Source organism: Pithys albifrons, chromosome 1 (genome assembly GCF_047495875.1).
Source record: "Pithys albifrons albifrons isolate INPA30051 chromosome 1, PitAlb_v1, whole genome shotgun sequence".
In the NCBI taxonomy this organism is placed as follows: Eukaryota; Metazoa; Chordata; class Aves; order Passeriformes; family Thamnophilidae; genus Pithys; species Pithys albifrons.
This window is the reverse complement of record NC_092458.1, coordinates 57,822,439-57,844,834: the sequence shown is the minus strand read 5'-3', so window position 1 is coordinate 57,844,834 and position 22,396 is coordinate 57,822,439. Positions and strand designations below refer to the sequence as shown.

Below are 22,396 nucleotides of genomic sequence, written 5' to 3'. Positions count from 1 at the left end.
CCAACATCTTGATTAGAAGCCTATGAGCTTCAGTGCAAAAGTCCCTTCTCCCACTGTGTATTTCAGTTACATGAACTTTAACACACTGCTTCAAAAAAATTGGGCCAAAGCATGACTTTTACATTAAGCAGCATTCCTTTGTCTATAAACTCCAAATTAAATCTTAAATCCATGTGCAGAAAGTTTGGCTACAACACAGTAAAACTATTAGCCATGTTATTTTTCTTCCACAGCTCAACCCAAATATAAAAGCCTTAGTGGCCTATGCTACACCACGTAAGAATTTAGCACAATGTACATCTTTTCAACAACACTGTCACCACCCAACATAAAGAAAGTGTTTTCCATTACTTACCACTACCATCTGCAAAGCACTGGCTGGCACAAAAATTTATTCCATTAAATGAAGATGGAAAACAAACTTGTGTGCCAGCCAGGACGAAACACCAAAAGGATGTATTTGCCCTTTACCCTCCAGTCAACTAGAAACCACTCAACAGGTGGGAGGTTTCATTGATGTTCAAGTGCAACAAGTGAAATGGTTAGTGTGAGAATTGCTTGCTTCCAAGTTAAGAGAGCAGCATAGTAGACAGCAGGAAAGAGAAGTTATTTCTTTAGCTTTCTCTTCTGGAATGGAAAGAGAAAAATTTGACATGCTTCCACTAATTTTTCCCATTACCTTTATAAACTTGGAAAGTGCACAACACTTCAGTTTTGCATTGAGAGCTTTTTTCCTGCATTTTACAAAGGAACCATAGCACAATTTCAAAAACCGTGACCATGGCCACTATTTCTATTTTCACTTCCCAGAACAGACATGCTTGCTACATAATACCATTCAACAATACTGTTTATTGAACTTGCAAAATAGGAAAACCTTTCCAAAACAAAAACCTCACAGAAACGTCTAGGAATTCTAATTTGTTCTAGGCAAGTTGCCGATGTATTGATAAATTCACCTGCTAAACATCAGTAACAAAAGGTATTCCTTTAACAGGTCAGAAGAGAGGAAAGACATCTCTGTGCAATAGAAATGTAGGTTACTTAGCTGTTCTTAAAAAGGACCGGATAAATAAGTTAGGTCAGCAGCAAAAAGCAGACAAATGCATTTCATACAAAAAAAAGAATTTGTTAGATAAAACTTGAATTGTCCTCAGTAAGAGAACGGTTTTTGGTTTTTTTCAGCGAAGCTAAGAACAAAGCAAGAGATTAGAAAAAGCATACAGGTCATTGCAAGTGAACATAAAATAAACCAAGAACTTTTGCTGGCACATTAAGGGAGGACAATCACATCCAATTCTGTAGCCAGCAACTGTTTAGTACCTCTAGTTTTCTTAAGGTCCAGGGAAATTTCCTTAATGGTGAAATCAGTGTGGAAAGGAGCAATTTGTTCACGAAGAATCAAAAGGTGTTTTATTAAGAAAAGCTGTCCATCAACCTGGGTCTATAGCACAAAAGAAAGAACATGCATTACGTATAAAAAATCCTCAAACAATTAGATGAAGAGCAAAGTTCCAACATTTCCACTTTTATTAGTTAACAAGCTTTTTCCATTAGTCAGTAGTGCCATTAACTACATTCTGGAATCAACAAATCCCACTTCTGTACTGTTCCTAATACACTGCTCTACAGAAGCAGACTTTATTCAGATTTCTTAGAAGAATTAGATTATACAGTCATATTGCTAAGTCTCTCTATTAAGTACAGGTATCCCCTATTTGAAAGATACAAACTTATTCTTCTTAAGAGCTAGGAATTACTTAATGTAATCCATATAATTTATAGTTGAAAAACATGAAGTTCTAAATTTGTTTTAATCATTACGATGACTAAAAAAAGCCAAACAGTTAAACAGTTAATGTTCCTGTAATAACCTTGATTAACTGTGCTATTCTGCAAAGGTCTTACAAGGCATTTTTCTCGTCATTAAACACAAAGCTTAGTTAATTTCTAAACAGTGCAGCAAAGATAGAATAAAACAAGGCCATATTCACACCACCCAGAGGATGTTTTGCACTGCTTGTTATTTTAGCTACGTGCTTTATACTGCATCCTGGTTTTAATCTTTGAAGTTCATGGCTCATTGAGGTAAAAGGAGGAGAACTCAAGAATTCAGATTTGCTTTTGCAAGCTGGAAGAGAACTTTCCTTGATATAATGTTAAAATATGCAGTTTTAACAAATAAAAATATCACTATAAGTAAGTGGTGGAAGGGCTTCTTGAGTTGTTTCGTTTTATTGGTGTTTTTTTAATTCTTCTATGTACCATTTCACCAGATAATGTTAAATTAACATGCATCAAGAACAAAGTAGGACAGATCCTAGTTCTGGGACAATCTATCTAGGGTTCATGGCACAACAAGTTTCATTCTCCACAATACTTTGTGGGACACAGTGCTGGAATGGATATTTAACTGCAGAATTCTGAATCAATTACACAGGAAATAGTTACCTACTCAAGCTAAAATGCAGTTTGAATTTGGTTTTAGAGGTACTATGTTTAACAGGTATTTTTCAAAGGACACTCAAAACAGCCCTTCGTTTCTAATCTCATCTAAAACTGCTCATTACTAAGTACTTACTGCTTATAAAAATCCAACAATTTTAGTCTATTTCTTTTTTTAAATTCACTTCCTGGCTGTAAGGAATTAAAGGATTTGTATTAAAAGAATTTTGACAGGAAATAAGAAAGCTTATTCCAACTATTTAAACTTAAGTACTTAACATGACTTGAATTTGCATTGAATCTGAGCAACACATCAGATCAGACCTTTTGATAAAACAGTTCTGAGGAGAGAATACTTAAAAAATCTTTCCAGTGAAAATTCAAACAAACAATGGAGGCAGAGAAAAAAGTAACAGACAGTGACAATAAATACAGGAAACAGAGTCCTTTAGCAGAAATTTTTCATTAGACGTCACTTCATTGAATTCCCACGAGTTAAGAGCAGCCTGCAAACACGATTGCTGCGATCTTTATTTCCCTTTTCAGATAGGCTGGCACGTGACTCATTATCTTTGCTCTGCAGTACATTAACTGTAACTAAGAACTGGCAAATCTGTCAGGTCTCTGGGGGCAGACCAACATGCTTTGTCTAAGATTTCAATAGAATTCTGAACAACGGCTTCATGACTTTAGATATACATGGGGTGGAAGGGAGGGGGCTTGCAAAACATACCACAGATTCTGACCTTGTTTTTGCTGATGGAATCAGCAGCTCCCAGCAGCGACTGGATGCAGGCAGATAAGGCCTCTTGTGATAATCCCTGAAACACTGCCCTCTGCAGGGAGGAGGAAATCAGACCGACAAAAAGAGTGTTAGAGCTCAGGCAGAATTTTAAGAGTTGCAATTTGTGAACAATGTGCTTATCAACCTATAAACCTCTAGATCAACAAGCCACAAACATGTTGTCTAAAAGCACTAAGAGAGGATGGCGTGATACAAAAGCTTGTTACAAGCACTTAGACTGGATACAGGTGCACACTCAAGGTTGTCCTGCTTACCCTCCAGCTCTGAACTGGCACCCGGGTAGTGACATGACCAGTGACAACTCATGCACTCAGCCAACAGCACGAATGATGTTTGCTGAGTAACCAGACCAGACACTTTGTGTGCCACGGTAACCACCTGTGTTGTGCATGCAAGTTACACCTGCAACGATGTGAGATCATTCGAGTGAACTTAACCTCAAGCAAACTCAAATTACCTCACATCTGCGACAGGTGAGTAAACAAACATGACAGCTGCCATGGCCCGGGTGGCACAAGTAACTCATTAAGCTGCAGCAACTACATCCTATGGCTGAGCTGCTGTAGGAGCAGAACTCACCTCCACCAGCACTGCAACAAAGTACACACAGCCCTGACCGCTCCAGTACTGGCCAACACCACTTCATTCATGCTTTCTCCTACCTACAGGGTGCAGGCAGGGGGTACCAGTTCTGCTAAAGGACCTCAGGGGGAAAATAAATTAAACTCTGTGCAGACATGCTATAAATGAGCCTTGCAAACAACACAAAAACAACCTCATCTCCAAAGGTCTAGCTGAAAACAAGGGCAAATACTCATCTATTTTTAATGAGATTGATATTTTAAGCAATAAAGCATCGATATTTTCCAGCTTCTTTTTAAGCACTAGCATCTTGGTAGCAGTTTCATATAACACCCATCAAAGACACTTTGAAATGCACAGCATGTATCTAATAAAGATACAACACATACAGAAAACAAAAAACACTTGCATTATTTTCCTCAGAGACTTATCAGCCTTTTATTCTATTATGTGAGAGACAATAAAACAGATACTAATGGGCAAGTCTCAAAATATGTGTTAAGTAAACACTGCTTTTGTTTTTGTTAGACATGAAGATTTCTACTTTCTTAAACTTTGGAAATGTCTCCTACATTTTGGAACTTGAAAAGATCTACCACAAAAAAAAAAATTCAGAACATTTCCAAAATAAAGAAGTAATAGAGTCATCACTTTTAACACCAGAAACATCACCTTGTCCGATGTCCTGCAAAGCACAAAGAAACACGTTCACCCAGTAATTTCAGCAATAAAATCATTCTCTATAATTGACCCAGAAGTTTTTATTATTTCTTTCCTATTCACTCCTCAAATTTGGTGTGACCAGTATCTTGAATGTCAGACACTGAATTATTTCTGCAATAGCAAAACAACAGATGTACAAATCGGTGCCATTTTTCCAATTCAACAAATACACAACTGTCTTGGAAATGATGACCTAAATTTTTCAGTTCTCCTGTTTTACATAAAGATAGCAGCAAAAAGACTAAGAGATGATAAGAGGTCACTAACTGTCCATTTCTAATTTATATTAAAATATTTTGACATGATGCTATACACACTTTGCAACTTTGTGTGCTATACGCATGAACTTTAAAAAAATAGATAAAGAAATGTTTGCATACGTCTATACATCTGTACAGTTTGGAGAGACACACTAGAGTCCTTCTGACAGTAGGATACCACATTCCATGCAGATCTGCTGGTGAAATCGTGGTCTGGTGCCTAGGATTAAGGGATTCAGATGAACCTGTTTAAAAGCAAAATACACACATGAAAAACTTGCTCATCTGTCCTTTCAACCAAAGGAGACTGTAATATCAACTGCATTTTATATTGACTACACAGTAATAAGACATTTTCTTTTACTGAAACAGGTTAATTTTTTTTTCCTTCTGTGCAAATCAATACTGGAGTTCTGATGTGAACAGAGCACATGGCTGTAAGACATAAGTTGGCTTTCAGGGATGGCCCAACTCGACCCTTTTTAATGAGTTACTTTTACAGGCATGTCTCCAACGACACACCTCCCACTCAGCTGAACAACTGAAATAGTCAATTACTGAAAAAATAGCATAGGACATAAAAGGGGAAAAAGTGCTTAGAGATCAGAGTATTACAGGAAATGTTGAGGAAAAAAAGAAAAAAACCATTCCACTAATTCTACTTCATGTTTTCCTTTCTGCTGGGGATAATCCTATATAGATTAAACAGTTGCAGAAAATACAGGGTTTAGACATCATGTTAATAACTGCAAAAATAATGGAAAAAACAATTTTGTCATGAGGTTGTTGCAGCAATAAAAAAGTGTTTCTCCTGAGTAACTTTCATAATAATTCTGTATGCTTAAAATGGATATTCACAACACCTGACAGACCAAAGTCTGTATTATTTTTATTTTGTCCTTATATCAAGCTGGAAAACAGCTGAGTCAGTAGCATCAATTAGCAACTATTAGAGAAAAGTAAAATGTTTAAGGTTTTACCTGTTGATGGAAAAGCACTTGTGAAGTGTTCATGTGATCAGTGTGAAAATTGAAATAATTCAGCAATATCTTTCTACCTTTTGCAACTTTAAATTTATTGTCACATTAATTAGAAGCCTTTAAGACCTTAAACTGTCTGTTTGAGGTTCCTAGGCTATTTATTAGTCACTTCAGCTACTCCTGCAGGCACTGCACTGGGAGAGAGGCACTTTAGAAGGGCAAATAATCCCAGTTATCTCAGACACATATCTCCAAATTACACCTTATAGGTTCCTTCCATTTCCTGAATGCACGTGAGATTTACAAGACTTGCAAATTCCATACACCTGGCTTGAAGTAAGATGAACTCCATTCTCAACAGGATTTGTGGAGTCCAGAAAGACCTTTGCAGGTCTTCCAAGCCAAAAGCAGGAAACTACCACATAATCAAAAACAATATGAGAGTTGATATAGAGTTGACAACGATGCTACTGGTAAAAATAATGCTGTACCATTCTGAACAATGGCAAAAAAAAGGAGAAATATATAGACAAAAATTTAAAAATCTTTAACACTCAAACAATTGGCATCAAAACAGCCAAATTTTATGGAATATGACTGCAGTTAACTTTAACTTACACACACATGGATCATATAGCATAGCTAACAGTAAGAAGCATCCTCAAGTACACATCTTGATGGCAGGGCTACTTTGCAGTGGAGAATACAAAAGCTCAGTACAGTAGATACTGTTGGCCGCAAAAGTACTTGCTTTCACATAATGGATTGCTCTGGAAGCACAAAGAAATGCCACCAAGAGAACAAGATTAAGTTGTTTCTCATAAAAAATACAAAGCTAAGAACTTTGAGGCAAAGTTCACTTGTCAAAATCTCTTATGAACTTCTCTAAGAAAATAACCCTCTATGATACATGCAAGTTTCTCAGAGATGGTTCAAGTTAATGCTCACTCCCCATGGACTTTATGCATTAATTTGACAATGTGAGATTTCATACCGGATTTAACTAAGCTGCAGGACTCGGGATCTTCTAGCTGGACATCTGAAAATGAAGCTTCAGATGGCAGCTTCTTCTGCTCCTCCTTCAAACTCTGTGCAATTTGCTGCAAAGAAAGATACACAATAACATTATAGTATTTTTTTTCTCAAGCAGCATTACACTGTTTGGGTTACAACAGAGAAAAGCTTACTAAATTGCCAAAGGAATCAGCTACACTCAGCTCCCAGTGTTTGAAAGACATTTAGAAGAAATACAAGGTTTCTAAACCAGTGGCAGAAACCTTGCAATACCAAACAAGATTCCCAAATACTACACAGATCTGTGTAAAACATTGTTCCTTCCCTTTTGCCTGTTTTTACTGATCTTTAAATAGCAATAACCTATGACGCTACCTAGAAAGAGAAGCTCAAAAGAGGGGAATCCAATTCAACACACACTTAGATTTTATTCTGATATTTTTTAAGATAGCCTTATTCCCATAAATGGTATGTGCAGATGACCTGAAAGTTCTCTCTAGTTTATTCCCTGCAGGAGTTCAACCAAAAGCTTTCCTCTACTAAACCTTTCCACACTTCAACCTTTTTCACTACTTGGTCTGCCTCAAAGCAACAAGAGACAGTAAGAATGGGCAAAGAACTGCATTAATATTTGAGCAGCACAGCACAAGAAATATTTCTGTCCTGTGCTTTTAGCATTTTAATAATTCATTTGCTAAGGCAGAAGGTCTCTCTAAATAGCAAGGTTTTGAGGATTAAAAGCAATCAAGTAGCAAAATGAACCTCAAACCAGGCAAAAACTGGAGTCTTATGAGGACAATATGAAGAGCAGCATAATTTCTCAATTTGGAATGAACTTTCTTGTCTTTCTTCTTCCAAACTGAAGGGCCATAGGACCCTTGGTAGAAAATAAGGCCTCATATAGACCAAGCAGCTGCATTACTTGCCTAGAGAAGTTATAGCTAACATTAAAAAACTCTCAAAGTAATTTTTTAATCCAGTTCTGCACACACAATTTTAAAAACACAATAATAAATAACAGAAGACCCCAAACCGACAAAACAAACCTGCACTCCTAACAGTCATACTAGTAAATCTTCTGATCACTAGTTGTCCAGAATAGAAGCATCCCATTTAGTGACATTTTGTGTGGTGGACTTCTCAATTACTATTTTTGCTTTGTCCTTAACCTTTCAGTACAAAAGAGCATGTATTCAAAAAATTCACTAGCTTCAGGGTGTGTAAATGCTCTCCCCAAACCCTGTGAATGTCCTTTATAATCACCAAAGCATAAACTGTAAAATAAAAAAAGCTTTAGACATGTATAAAGACAGTATCATAGCAATGTAAGTTGCTAACAAGTTTCTAGTATTTTGCCTGTTTGCTCAAAAATTGAGCACCATAAGGTACAGTTACACAAGGTTTATTTCTTTCAGCCTATAGCAAAATATATGTATATATAGCTGTAAACCTTCTGTGTCTTATGTAAGCAGTGCTCTGAGTCTGAAGGCAAACACCAGCTTCTCTACCAACTGGTCAGCTGGAAATAAGCCCTACAATTTTCTAAGCACCACCAGCTATTCTGGTAGCAATAAAATCTGGATCTTGCCAGTCCACATTGTAATTGCCATTCTCAGTCAACTCAATCCTTTGACAGCTTGGGCCTGTCATTATAAAGTGAAGGGCAACAGTTACCTGAGGGGGGAATCTTTACTATGCTTTACTGCCTCCATGTAATGCCATTCTTCAGTTGCATATCAAATGCAGTTTGTTCTAGTCAAAAACTAATTTCAAGTTTCTCATTGGCCACTTTTTTATTTCTCTGAGTAGTTTCATTCCAAAATCTTTCATCAATATAGCATTCACCTTTTAAAGTAAGTAGAATTAGTTTGTTCCATTTCAACAAGAACATTGACTCGAGGTGCTTGGAATGACGACAGAAATGGCTAATACTAATAAGAACGTGAAAAAGGCTACTCGAAATCGTGAAGGGACTGGAGCATAAGTCCTATGGGGAGAGGCTGAGGGAGCTGGGGTTGTTTAGCCTGGAGAAGAGGAGGCTCAGAGGTGACCTCATCACTGTCTAGAACTACCTGAAGGGAAGTTCTAGCCAGATGGGGGTTGGTCTCTTCTCCCAGGCACTCAGCAATAGGACAAGGGGGCACGGGCTCAAGCTCTGCCAGGGGAAATTTAAGTTGGAGGTCAGAAAAAAATTCTTTCCAGAGAGAGTAATCAGGCATTGGAATGGGCTGCCCAGAGAGGTGGTGGATTCACCATCCCTGGAGATTTTTAAATGCAGATTGGACGTGGCACTGAGTGCCATGATCTGGTAAATGGACTGGAGTTGGACCAAGGGTTGGACTTGATGATCTCAGAGGTCTTTTCCAACCCCATCAATTCTATGATTCTATGATTAATGACATGTTAAATTGTCTCAAGTTGCAAGCAAGTCTCCCCTCACACTGACTTGAGCAAGCACACACATATGCCTACCAAGCACTGGCTGACCAGTAATTCTGAAAACAAACTTGCAGCTCTTACTGTCTAAAGTTACTCTTCAATTCCAGCTCAACTAGAAAATACAGTGGGTAATACCCACTACTTATGAATGTAAATAAAAATTTTAGGGCTTTAATTTAATAGGCAGGAGCCACTTTGATAATGCCAATAATATTAAATACACCTAAGAACTGGAAAACCTTGGCTGCAAAGCACTGTCCTGCAGAATTGCATATGCTGCATATAAAAAGAAAAGCAACTAAGGACAATAAAAAGCTGATGCTATACCTCCATCATTTCCAACTTGTCAGGATACGCAAGATCGCCCGGAGCAGGCTTGTAGCCTGTGATATCAGTCTGAATGTAAATATGTGTCCTGTAGACAAGACGCTCCTGTACATCTTCTAACATCTGCTTGACACCAGCTGCAAACGCACCTAGTTGTTCAGCTGACAAAGGCAAAACAGGGCACAAATTTGTTAATCACAAAACAAGCTTATAGAAACAAAAGTTTGAAGTATCACATACAGAGCTGCCGAAATCCAGCTTGCTGCAGATGAAGTCAGACTATTTCTGGAACAGTGGCGGGCAGACAAATTTGTGACAAACAAGGAATTTCTGAACTCCATGCTGCAGTTGCTTCAGCTCCCCAAATTTTCATTAGACTGTGAAAATTCAGCCTCACTCTGATTACACCAGAGGCCTTGTCAGAATTAAGCATTCTAATTATTTGGTATAATTCTAATTAATGGGTATATTGAGTGGCATTTTGGTGGGAATGACAAAGCAAGGTGGCTTTGGTTCTATCACAGGCAATGCTTGTGGTGTGACTGCTGGGAGTTGACAACTCATCTACCAACCAGAACAGGTGATCCAAAGAAGTTCACATCCAACTGAAGAACCACTGTATCAGCCCAAACTTAAGTAGTAGGAAGACAGTTCCTAAGATTAGCCAAAAGATTATGGCAGCAAGTTTTTTCTCATTCCCCACAGTGTTACAATTATACTTCCAGGAAAGGGAGCAGTTCTTAATGATTATTGGCACAGCTTCAGCAACAGAGAGCTACACTGTGTGATATACTAGTATGATTTCTGTTTATTGCCAGGTGCAAGTTTAAGAGTGTGAAAGGATGCCATTATGCACTGGTCATATTAAGGAAATGAGATACTAGGACAGCTCACTCCTATGAGACTTTTGAGCTCTGAACACTTACACAACTCCAAAATCTATACCATCTACTTCATTAATTTCATTCGTTTACTGAAGTTACAATTTCTAGTCTGGGAAACATGACACTAAGGAGAACTAAAAAAAAATTCAGTTTGCATTCTTTTTTTATCATCATTATGCAGAAAACTCCACACGGATGATGCATTAGCAGCGCCAAGTGAAGCAATTCATTCATCTGAAAAGTTCATTTAAATCAATCCTACCATACATTTGTACAACCTACAGAAAATAGGACTAATATCAGTATATTAATTTAGATGAAGCTATAGACAAACTCCTAGACACAGACCTTTACTATAAATGAAAAAACATAATTCATTTTACATAAACACAAAAAATGAGGTAAGGTTAAAATCCACTAAAAAGAAGAAAACATCTAGGATTTTTTTGCCTGTGCAATTAAATAATTTTATCAGTTAAGAAGACTTAAAAACAAATCAGCTTCCATCTATAAGTTACCATTGTTCTGTACATGATCTTCAAGCATCTCATTTTTGAGAATCCCGCAGAGTTCAGAAAGTGTCTCTAAGTGAATGACATGGATGATCATTGGCCTCAGGACATCATACAATGAAAGACACAACTTCTCCAAGAGTTCACTACGAAGTAGAAATAAAACAAAGCAAAATACTTTCAGGATCCCACAGTACTAAAACAAAATTTTATCACAAGATTTTATCACAGATTATTTTGTGGCAAAGAGTTTTGAATGGAGGGCAAGAAACCAATGCAACACAGTGCCACAGAAGACTTTAGAAAGGACTGTTTAAAACATGAATCCATTATTTCCTATGAAGTCTTAAAAGATGTAGAATACTAACTGCTTAAAAATGGTGGTACAGTTTTTAATTAATTTTAAAATAAAACTAAAAAAATCCCAAATAAACAAACAAAACACCTACACACACTGAGCAACTTAACCTGTCACAAAGGGAAGATACTGCAAACTGGTTTTCTTGGCTTCTGTGTAAAGAAATGCTCCTGCTGAGCTCAGATTCATAATCCCAGTTTCCCCTTGAGAAAAATGTTCATTTGATTCCAAGTACTCCACAGTTTATTAGAACCAGAAGCACATGAAGAAGGACGCAGGAGAAGAGCTTGGTAATGTTTTATGTAACAATTACAAACATCGCAGAGCACACTTTCAATCTAACTGAAGTTACAATATCAATCCAACATGAAACACAAGAAATCTCACTTCAGTTTACTTTTTTCTTTCATGTCCAAAGTGATGCATATCTTGGCTAAGACACCAGTAGTACTCACTCTGGACATTTTTGCTATTTTCAATGCTCCCTTCACTAATCACATCTTAGGCAACAATGCTATTGCAAGTAGCTGAAAATTCAAGTAAATCTCCAGTGAGACTTGGAAATATAAACACAAAGAGTACTTAAATATTTACAGTGTGATAAAGACGTCGAGCTTATTGCACTGTTTTTTTTCTAATTCACAAAGAATGTCTGTCAATAGGACAAGGACACTTCAGTTCCCCTCAGAGAGGGAGCAAAAATGCTCAGAAAAGAATACGCACAGAAGAAGCATTTTGAATGTTTCTTCCTTTGCAACCTATAGCATTAAAAGCAACTTGGTAAAACAGTAACTCTCCATGATCAAAGCAGAAACAAAGGAGAAAGTCTCACCAGACTTAAATACAACATTCAACCTCAGACCTATAGTCTTGTCTAGATTTTTGGTAAACCCTTTTAGCCATACATAGACACCTGGCCTTTATGTCTTCAGAGCACCTCAGCAGTCCAAAAAAACCCCAGAGGCTATTTATTATGCTAAGAGAAACCTAATAAAGTAGTTTACTACTAGAAATGTTTTTATTATTTTATTTAGATGTAGGCAAAAAAGGGGAAGCAAATTCTTAGGGAATAAGGTAACTACTTTCCACCAAGATTCAAAAATAATCTAAAGTCTCTTCTCATTCTTTGAGTGAATAGCACTAGTGACGAAATTTCTGTCGGAACATTTTACACTGATTCCAGTTAGGGATATTTATTTCAGGCTTTGGACTGAGACCGCAAAACTCTTAAGCCAATTTAGCCAGGTCACCTCAAATCCTGAGCATGTCCCACATGAGACCAACTTCTCAGTAAGACTGGTACTTCTCTGGCATTGTAGCTTATGTCCAGTGAGGCTCTATGCATTTTGGATTTCCTTTACCTTTAGAGGATGTAGAGGGTAGTGGGCAGGACTTTTTCCAGGTTACACACTTATACAACTCAAGCTGCACTGAATTTAAGACACTACAATAACTCAAAATTAGTGCATCAGTCATATGAATAGAAATATATTATTTATGAACTTCATAGGAAGGGGACACAACCTACACAAATTTTGAAATGTCATTATTAAAATATACCAGCAAAGGTATTGCTCTAATATTGCGGGTCTGTTGTAAAAAACATGCAGTACTTTCATGTATATATGTATGGCCAGACATCACAAACGCAGATTTCGGCAGGGCTCTCCCCACGTGGGTGTGCCCTTCCAGCCTGCACAGTGGATGTTTTAGGTGAGGCACAGCATGTGCAGAACTGCCCCCACTGTTTAAGTCCTGAGGTCCATCTGCCACGGCCGAGCGAGCTTGGACAGTGACAGGGAAGGCCTCGGGACTGTCACAGCACCCGGTACTAACCGGGGCTGACCCTGCTGAGCATCCGAGATGTGACAGGACGGGATGGCAGGGAGGCATTGAACTGCCAGGGGACGGTCCCACTGAGACTGGAACTCAGGTCATTGGGATTCAGAGTCCGGAGTGCTCTCCTTTACACCACACAATACTTTTATAATGCAATTACTATGTGTAGCAACAACTTGTCCCCTCTTCTAGAACTAGGCAGAGCAGATACAGATGCTGCTCTCATCAGGCATTCACTACCCTGCCTTCAATTCAGCCCATATACAGGCAACATGCAAATACCCCTTGACAGTAAGAGCAGCTCATTAACTAAATCCTTGATGAAAAATAGCTGGAGTTCATCAGCTTAATTCTACACTGAAGAAAATGAAAAGCACTTCTGCAACCGGCTGTGCATACCAGTGGCACAGAGGCTGTACAACAGCTGAGAGCTGTAGCACTGTAAAATTCTATAGCTATTTTCCAAGTAGCTGTCTGTCTTTATCTCTTGTCAGACCACCTACAGAGCACTTGCACAGTTTATTTATGGAGAATGCAAACTATCAGCTTTGCCTGAAGAAAAAGGAAGTAAAAGAATATCAAATTCTGATATACAAAGCAATTGGTGGGTTTTTTTCTTGCTGGTTCTTACCAAACCATTTCAACACAGCCCTATCTGCCATATAATATTCTCTACTGTATCATAGCATACTAAATACAACATGCAGTAAAACAAAACCAGCATGTACCACCTACTCCAGTTTTGGTGTTGGTTTTGTGAAGAACTCATTGTAAAGCTGGTGTTCATCCTGGCATACATGGACCATAAAGGCACAACCACTTCGTACCTGTATTCACAGAAATACAAATACTAGATTATTAAATTATTTTCCTTGCCTCAGTACTACAGGAGATATTACAGTTATTATTACTATATATCATATATCATGTTGCTATTATTATAGCTATGATTAAACTGAAGCTTTGTAAAATTCAAAATTAATGAGATTAAAACGATGGACTGAAAAGATGTTATTAGACAAACAAACGCTCATTGTACAAGTTCTGTTTCTTTTTTGTTTCTGAAATTTAAGTACCAACATTTTATGCCTTTTTTTATCCTCCCTCCTTTGTGAGGTTTGTAGCAGGGCAGTTTGTACAGAAACACATGTGTTGCTTGAAAATATTAGTGCAATTTTTATTATTCAAAACCACGGACAACAGCAACAATTCTGCACACAAATGATTGAATTAAATAAGTACATTTTACTTGGGGTAGAGGGGATTAAGACATAACAAAAAAACACACAACACATGACTACTTTACGTACCAGAGCACAATGATCTCTGTTGTTCTGACTGGTTAATTCTGTAACAGTGCTAGCAATACTCGGACCAAGCAAAAGCTCCCTCTGGTCGAGGTAACATTGATGGATTTCATTGAGAACTTGTTGATACCTAGCCAAGAAATTAAAACAGTAGCTGCATCCTAAAGATCATTTTCTGGTACACATAAGTATATATAATTTTGATTCTTAAGGCTTTATTTTAAACAAATAATGTGTTAAACAGTAAATATTTTCAAAACTTAAATTGTTGAAGAGAAATTATGTAGACACACTCACTCTGGCATTTTTTCAGATCTTTGCTCTACTTGTTCAATTAGAGTCTATTCAAAAAGAAAAGGAAAAAGTATTATTAGTATATTAATCTTTTGTAAAAATTGGAAAATAGCTTGCAGTATTTTTCAGGGACACAATATGCAATCTTCAGATATTCACACTTGGACAATATGAAACCCTTGCATTCACATTAATAAATTCAGACCCCATTTTCATAACTTCCTTTTTAAAAGTTAGTTACCAGCCTACTTACTCTGACTTTGGGAGCAGCTGCTCTGAATTTTACATAAAACAGTGTGAAGGCATTGTCAGAATTTGGCACAGCTGAAGGATCCTGAAAGAAGAGACGAGTAATTGGTTAAAAAGCAAAATACTATCTTTGGTTTCTAGTACATAATGGCCAAGACAGTTAGGCTTTAACACAGGGGCTTGGTTCTTTATGCTTATACTGCGAGCGGAACAGCTCTTTGCCACTTCCCACCAAGAAAGGCATGCTGGTTTCAGAACTCAAAGTCAAATGGAAGAACAAAACCCAACCAACAGCCTCTATAGCAAAAGTAACATTTTCAGTAATTATGGCATTGTCCATTAGAGACAATAATTTTCTCTGGACACGCCACAGTAATACTGATTGTTGGTCCTTAATGCATAGTACTAAAATGGAATCGAATTTCTCTTTTACCTGCCAGTCCCAGGGCAGAGAAGCAAAGTTTCCGCTTGTATTCAACTCCAACTGGAATATCAAGTGTTGAGGCAGTTCCCTGCAGGTGCCCAGCCTAGCTGGGCAGACAGCTTGAACTTAGGCAAATTCTAGCACTAACAAAGCAGGGCAGAGACCTAATTTAGCCACTGAAGAAGCTTCCTTCCCCTTATCCCTACTGATGACATAGAGAAAAACGAATGGCTGCCTTTTGAAACATGGTGGGGACAGGAAAACTCTTCCACCTTTCCCCCCTCCTACTTTCATCCCTCTGAGCAACCTGATCACCCATCTACAAACAGACAAAAATACCCAAACACTCACACCTGAGTAACAACAAAGGACATCCAGATCTCACCAGTCCCTTTCCAGTCCTGACAAAGCCTCTAGTATTGTTGCAACAGGAAATCTAAACACTTGATCACAACTAAAAAACACTGTCTCAGTACTGCACTTTTAGCAGATGTTTCAGAAAAATAAGCAGAACATCCACAAAACCCACACGGACATGGTAAAGAAGATGTCATCTGAATCCTAAAAGAGGTATCTTTCCGAATTTAAAGCTCTTAAGTGGCAATACAAATCCAGAAATGTGGTGACACACTTCTTTCTGTAGACATGCTTATTCTCAAAGATATTCAACTCTGTTTAAATTCAGATCAGTCACGGCAATCCACTGGCATCAAACCAAGCTGTGATACTTTTTATTTAGCAAAACTTAGGTTTGCACCAAACACAAAAAATGTTTAATGCTTCTGAACAAAAAACCTTCACTCCACGAGTACTGTTTCATAAGTTTCCATGAATGCTGTCTAAAATTCCCTTTTTCTAGGTCTGTCAGTTCTCAATTCTAGCATCTTTCAATTTCACTGGTTCTCCCTCAGGACACCACGTTTGCCTGTAACAGGACCAAGAAAGAATCAAAGTGGGTAGAAGGAGACATTCTCCTTGCCTTTCTTGTCTGCCAAAATATTGCAGCACAAGACTACCAACATTTTAATGAAACCAAAAAGCCTCTTAACTCACCTTTATGCTTAAATCTCACTGAAGTGAGTGGGGAAAAAACACCTAACTCTTCCCTGGGACACTTCAGTATCACTGTCAACATTTTAAAAGAAACCAAAAGATACTGGTAAAACTAGTAGGAACTTGTCACGGTTGTTCTCTGCAGCTACACAAACCACTGCAGAAAAAAATGTAAAATTTAGATGACCAAGATCACTCAAAAAAATTAGTGGACTATAATACTGAAAAGGTCATGGCACAAGCTCAGAGTTTGTCTTAACAATTCTCATCTACAGCACCCAATTCCTGTATACTTTCTCCAAGTATTCCCTGTAACCTCTCTCTGTCTCCAAAGCAATTCATCTCCTGAACAGATCCCCAAAGTACCCCTATTTCTCTTGTGCACCCTCCCCATTTGGCAGCCTAGACAGCAGCATGCACTGCAGCTGCCTCAGAGCTACAGTGAACAAGCTGGTTTAGGGAAACAAACTGTCTGGCCAGCTGGTTGTTGCTGCTCTAACACAGCCACTTATCCATCCCTGGCCTTCACTAAGGTTACGGCTCACCCACCTCAATTCAGATACTTCACCTTTCTCAAATTCCATGATTTTTTAATTATTACTGGTTTTAAATCTTTTGGATCTCTAGGTCTCTGTCATATTTGGCTGAAAATTGGACAACCTACACAAACCCCATAGCACTGACCTATTTTCACAAAAAGCTGCTGACACCTCACACCCTTGAAAAACTAAAAAAAAAGGAGAAGAAAACTGTATAGTGCTACAATAGACATTTCAGTACAGCTTGAGTACCACTTACTGATTCACCTTACCCTTTTCATTAGCTGGCTTGTGAGGTTCTGTAGTGTATTCACAGTGTATGTCTTGATAAGGTGCATAGCTTTAGAAAGGCATTGTTTAAACTTGTTCAAATACACAGGGTAGTCTTTAAAATTTGGCTGAAAGAAATATAAAAATCAATTTTAAATAGAAACAGTAAGAGTCAAAAAGGTATCAAAATTTAAAATACTCATAACTAGCTATAAATGCTGGCTTGTATCAACTAAAAGCAATACTTTATAAAAATTAAGCAGGATAATAAGTACATTCAGTAAAATATTTGACTTCTTAGTGTATTTGGCAAAGAGAACTTTTAACAGGGAAAAACACACAAAAATGGTATGAACAGAGAGTTTTGAAGATTTAGCTGAAACCAATACAGAATTACTTACATGTGATGAAATATATGCAATACAATCATCAAGCTTAGCCAGCATAGGAATGAATCCTTCACTGTTCACAGACAGCGTAGGGGAATTCAGTTTCTTTGGAAAAGGAGACAAAGCATCATTGTAAGGAACCGAAGTATCTTATTGTTGGCGACAAAGTTCAAAAGATCGGTACACTTTGATCTTCTATGACTATTAACAGTGAAATAATACTTACAGTGTTTATGTTTTCCAGCTCATTAAAGTAAGAAAGTTTCTGCTGGATGTTTTCAGCCAGGTCAACAAGTTCTGACTAATAAAAATATAATAAAAGAACGTCAGCATCCTAGCAAGTAGCTTAAATATATGTTTTTATATATATAAATATATATATACATATGAAATTATTCAGCCATTCAACTCTCAGCACATACCACTGTTAAACAGTCCTAGATAACTTGCAACTAATCAAGAACAACAAAAGATGCAACGTACAGCAATGCTCTTTTGTTCTCTCTTACCAGAAAATGACACATTACTCTCAGTAGTGTATTTTTTAAAAAATTATTCTATAGGTTTGTCAGTATTCCAAGGACACTACTGCATACAAACAGCAACACTACCAGCAGTACAACAGAGTAGTACTATCAGTGCTCTCTTATCCAGCCCTAGTAAACATATTCATTACATCATTGCTGGAGCAGTTTATGAGGAAAATGAAAGTATCTGAGAAATAAGCTCACAACTTTAAAACATCCTTCTTCTTGTAATAAGCAGCTCAAAATACTTCTGTAAGTGATATGAATCATTAATCTCAATACAGTTTGCACTTCTCAGACATCAGTTGAAAAACCTGCCCTTAGCTACCTATCTTTCTTGACTGAAGCATATATTGACATTTACTGAACATTTTACAGCAGAGCCTGACACCCCAGGTGAAACACACCCAAAAAAACAAGGTCCAAAGCAAATGGAGGGACTGTAACCACAGCTCACAAGTTTTCTCAGCCCAAGAAAAAGAAACTTTAATTTGTCTTTTAAGTTTCCAGTAATCCTCCCATCAAAGATTACCTGCTCTTTCAAAAGCTGTTCACAGGCCTCATGCAGCGTTCCTGTCTTTGTGGACACAAAAAGATACTGTTTTTGCAGTGACTCCAGGTGCTGAAGGGCACTATTCACATCACTCAAGATAGCATCACACTGCTCCTGAAAGCCAGACAAGTAATCCCTCATCTGTCTAGAAAAAGAGAATCAACAGATAACAGAAGTAAAATTTCCCTTTCTGTATAAGCAAATCCAGCTGCCTGCAGGGACAGTGCCATCACCCTTCCCTCTCTAGGAATAAAAGATCACTCACATCAAGCAAAAGTGCACAATAAGCAGATGTTCATGAACTGCAGAAATAACAGAGCTAAAAGGTTTGGAATAACCACTGCAGTAACTTCAGTTCCCTGACATTCCTTACAGAAAGCCTGCCTAGAAAGCAGCAGCTTGCACCACAGCAATGTGAATACTGCCTAAGACAGCACAAACACAGTGACTACTGCAATTATACCTGCCTTCCTTCCAACAGAGGTGCTAATTTGGGTCTGTTCCTCTATACAATTTTCAGTTCCCATTTAGAAATTACTTTTTCTCTCCTAAAGCAGCTGAAATTTTCCAGAGGATTCAAAACTTACTGTGAGGATTAAAAGAGGCTTAGATGAAACAGACCTGGTACTTAATGTCACCCAATTTGTCTAAGGCTCAATGCAGATCTAAATTCTAAATGAGCACTAGATACTGTGTCAAGCATTCAGCTTAACTAAAGCATCACTTAAAATTAATTGCTCTTGTATGTCAGCTAAAAATTCTGAGCTCTACTTTTACCACTTGCAAAGCAGCAAGTAAAACAGTTCCCTGTATCCACGTGTCCCTTTACTATGTATCCTTTTAGTGTACAAAAGGCAAAGAACTTAGTTTCTTCCTGCCCCCCTGGCCTCCTGCAAACAGTTACATATTGACCATCCTTCAAACCATTGTGCATGGGTGGCACACTTAAGTACCCATGTGCTCTATTAAGAACATTTCAACTGACAAAGTGCAAGGCTCCTACTCTTTTTAGGTTCTTAATGTTATCTGATCATGGGCTTAATATGTGCCTATCCCTCTGCTTTTAAGAAAAGTCATGTGTCCTCAAATGTCAGAGCAAAAGAGGAAGAAATAACAGACAAAAAGCAGAGAAAAAGCAGAAGAGATAATACAGCAGCTCCTCTTTGCAGCCAAGGACAAGTTTGTAAAGTCTCAAAACACATGCCAGCTTCCATAAAAGTCACCAGCAGACTTAGCTAAGCCATTTAGCTGGACTTCAGACTCTCAAGGCGTAAATGTCTAAGTCAGAGGGAGGGAGTTGTTCTGAGCCTGATGGCAAAGTCAGTCAGACAAAAACAGATGAAAATGACGAGCCTACAAACTGGAGTTGAGTAAAGTGTCAAGGAATGTAGGGAATGCAGATACACAATCACAGCCATAGTCATTGGTGAGCCAAATGGTGAGAGCAGAAATGACTACCAGTCACATCTGCTTAACACAGTCTCACTCTCAGAGGATGCCATTCCATTGGCAGCAGCAGTTGAGAAAGCACAGGAAAGCTCTTACACTGCCTTTGTCTACAGTCTTGTCTACAAGCCCAAACTAACTTCCATCTGTCTTAACACACTGGGCAGTTCAGAAGGAAATCTGTGTCCCCTTTGACCGCTGTGCCACAAGGCCAGTGGCCGTCAGGCTGGGAATGAGGCACACTGCCTTGGAAAGCTTCAGCTGCTCCAACATGTCCCCCCATTCCCTGCCAGCTGAATCCAAACATGTGCTGACATTAATTGACAAGATGAAGTCCTTCAAGGTTTGAACTGCTTATAATAGTGAAAGGAACTGAGGAATAACACATACCTATACTTGGCACCTTCATCTTGATCCATCTGAATTTGGACCTGAGCAAACCAGGAGAAGAACTAGAAGAGATTTTATGGTGTGAACAATATAGATATCACATGCAATCAATTTAAAAAAAAATCAAATCTATGATCTACGAAATGAAGATGACCTTTTGTTAAAAACAGAGCTGTTTCAGAACCCAATTATTAATCAAGGAAACAAATTCCTCACTGCAGGTCCCTTCCAATTGAAACATTCTATTCTATTTCTTCACTAAATTAAAAGGGAAAGACTGAATTTCATTTGGTTTTCTTTGCACAAGAAAAAGGATGTTACACTAGAAAGTGGGGAGGGAGCACAACATTCTTCTACATTAAGAGCAATGTCACCTTACTGAAGGGGTGCCTTACTCTCACATGACTCCACTTCAAATGGGAAAAGTATCTCTCACTTAGGAGCTAAGATTTCAATCATTTTTCCCCCCAAGTCCCCCCTTATGCATCTTGAAAAAGGCCCAAAAATTCAGCAAACCCACCAAAAGCCAGGTGAGAGACCCAGAAACTAACTGAATTCTCTAAAGATTACCGCATCCTGGAGGTTACCTGCTGTGCTGTCTCAATTCTTTCATCCTCCATCCCCAGCGCTGCAAATCCTTTCAGAAGGACATCCTCTGTGGATTCTGGCACTGCAGCTGTCAGCATAACAGGGAGAGACTGGGACGTCAGGCTGCACAAATCCTCAATTGGAAGCTGTCACAAAACCCCATGAAATTTTGTTAAGAGAACTCACTGAGAATTAGTATGCAGCTCAACTACAACACAATCCAAAGCAACAAGATGAGAAAATGACAGGCTTCTACTTTTGAAGAAACAAATGCAATGGACATTTTAGCTATCAATATGATAATCATAGAATCATTAAGGCTAGAAAAGATCCCTAAGATTATCAAGTCCATCCATTATACCAACAACTACAACACCTATTCATTCAGAAACACCTAATAATTTTATTTTAAGTTAAAGTCAGAAAATATTGTATAGCATTTTATGTAAATACATGTTTGTGTAAGAACAGAAACTGAAGGTACATGTACCTGACATACTGATGAGTTACACTTTAATTTCCAATTTAACTGGCTCTAACCCAGAGAGATGCACTAGAAAAGTATCTGAGAACATGAGAACTCAGAACTGACACAGAAGCAACAAAACAAAAGCCACTATTGCCTATGGTGCATGGCAACACCATCGCACAGGAATTGTCAGATTCTTTTTGTCAGATATTCAAGGAAAGTTCAAGACTTAACACTGCCAGAATTCATTCAGAAGACAAGGAACAGTTCTGCTGAATGGGTGCTATGGGTTTAGCTAGCCACAATTATTTTGTTTAAGTGAGAAAAATATGGGAAAAAAGTAACTTGAGATAAACTGTATTTATGTATGGCCAGAGATTAATAATTAGCTGACATGGAAGAAATTACTTCAAGAAAACAAATACCATTACATACATTTATTTAATGTAATAGCCTCTTTACTTAACATAATGAGCTGCATGTTTTCAAATGCTGAGAACATCAGTAAAGTAAAACCAGAAAACATTGCTTAAATACAAATTAGTATCTCTCTAGAAAACTACTTGCTTAGTAAAATATTCACTGTTTGCAATATTAGCCAGAAAAAGAAAGAACCACCAGGATCTAAACTATTTGAGAAATGACAGATTGCCATATGTTGTTCAACTTCCACATTCCTCTTCCCTGCTCCTTAAAACAGGCAGGACCCCAGCAGTGGAGCCAGGGTTTC

The 22,396-nt window shown here is 37.9% G+C and overlaps 1 protein-coding gene across 1 annotated transcript in view; it reads right to left on the bottom strand.

The window, feature by feature from the left end:
- Positions 1-22,396, bottom strand: part of COG3 (component of oligomeric golgi complex 3) — a 31,900-nt gene that overhangs the window by 8,149 nt on the left and 1,355 nt on the right. The window contains exons 2-17 of the mRNA XM_071550916.1: positions 21,197-21,343; positions 20,610-20,671; positions 18,753-18,918; positions 17,920-17,994; positions 17,706-17,798; positions 17,307-17,432; positions 15,023-15,103; positions 14,773-14,816; positions 14,479-14,605; positions 13,904-13,995; positions 10,978-11,117; positions 9,576-9,736; positions 6,790-6,895; positions 4,936-5,060; positions 3,192-3,281; positions 1,324-1,444 (exon numbers count right to left, since the gene is read on the bottom strand). Coding sequence (XP_071407017.1) covers positions 1,324-1,444; positions 3,192-3,281; positions 4,936-5,060; positions 6,790-6,895; positions 9,576-9,736; positions 10,978-11,117; positions 13,904-13,995; positions 14,479-14,605; positions 14,773-14,816; positions 15,023-15,103; positions 17,307-17,432; positions 17,706-17,798; positions 17,920-17,994; positions 18,753-18,918; positions 20,610-20,671; positions 21,197-21,343 — 1,756 coding nt within the window. The remainder of the gene's footprint in view (positions 1-1,323; positions 1,445-3,191; positions 3,282-4,935; positions 5,061-6,789; positions 6,896-9,575; positions 9,737-10,977; positions 11,118-13,903; positions 13,996-14,478; positions 14,606-14,772; positions 14,817-15,022; positions 15,104-17,306; positions 17,433-17,705; positions 17,799-17,919; positions 17,995-18,752; positions 18,919-20,609; positions 20,672-21,196; positions 21,344-22,396) is intronic.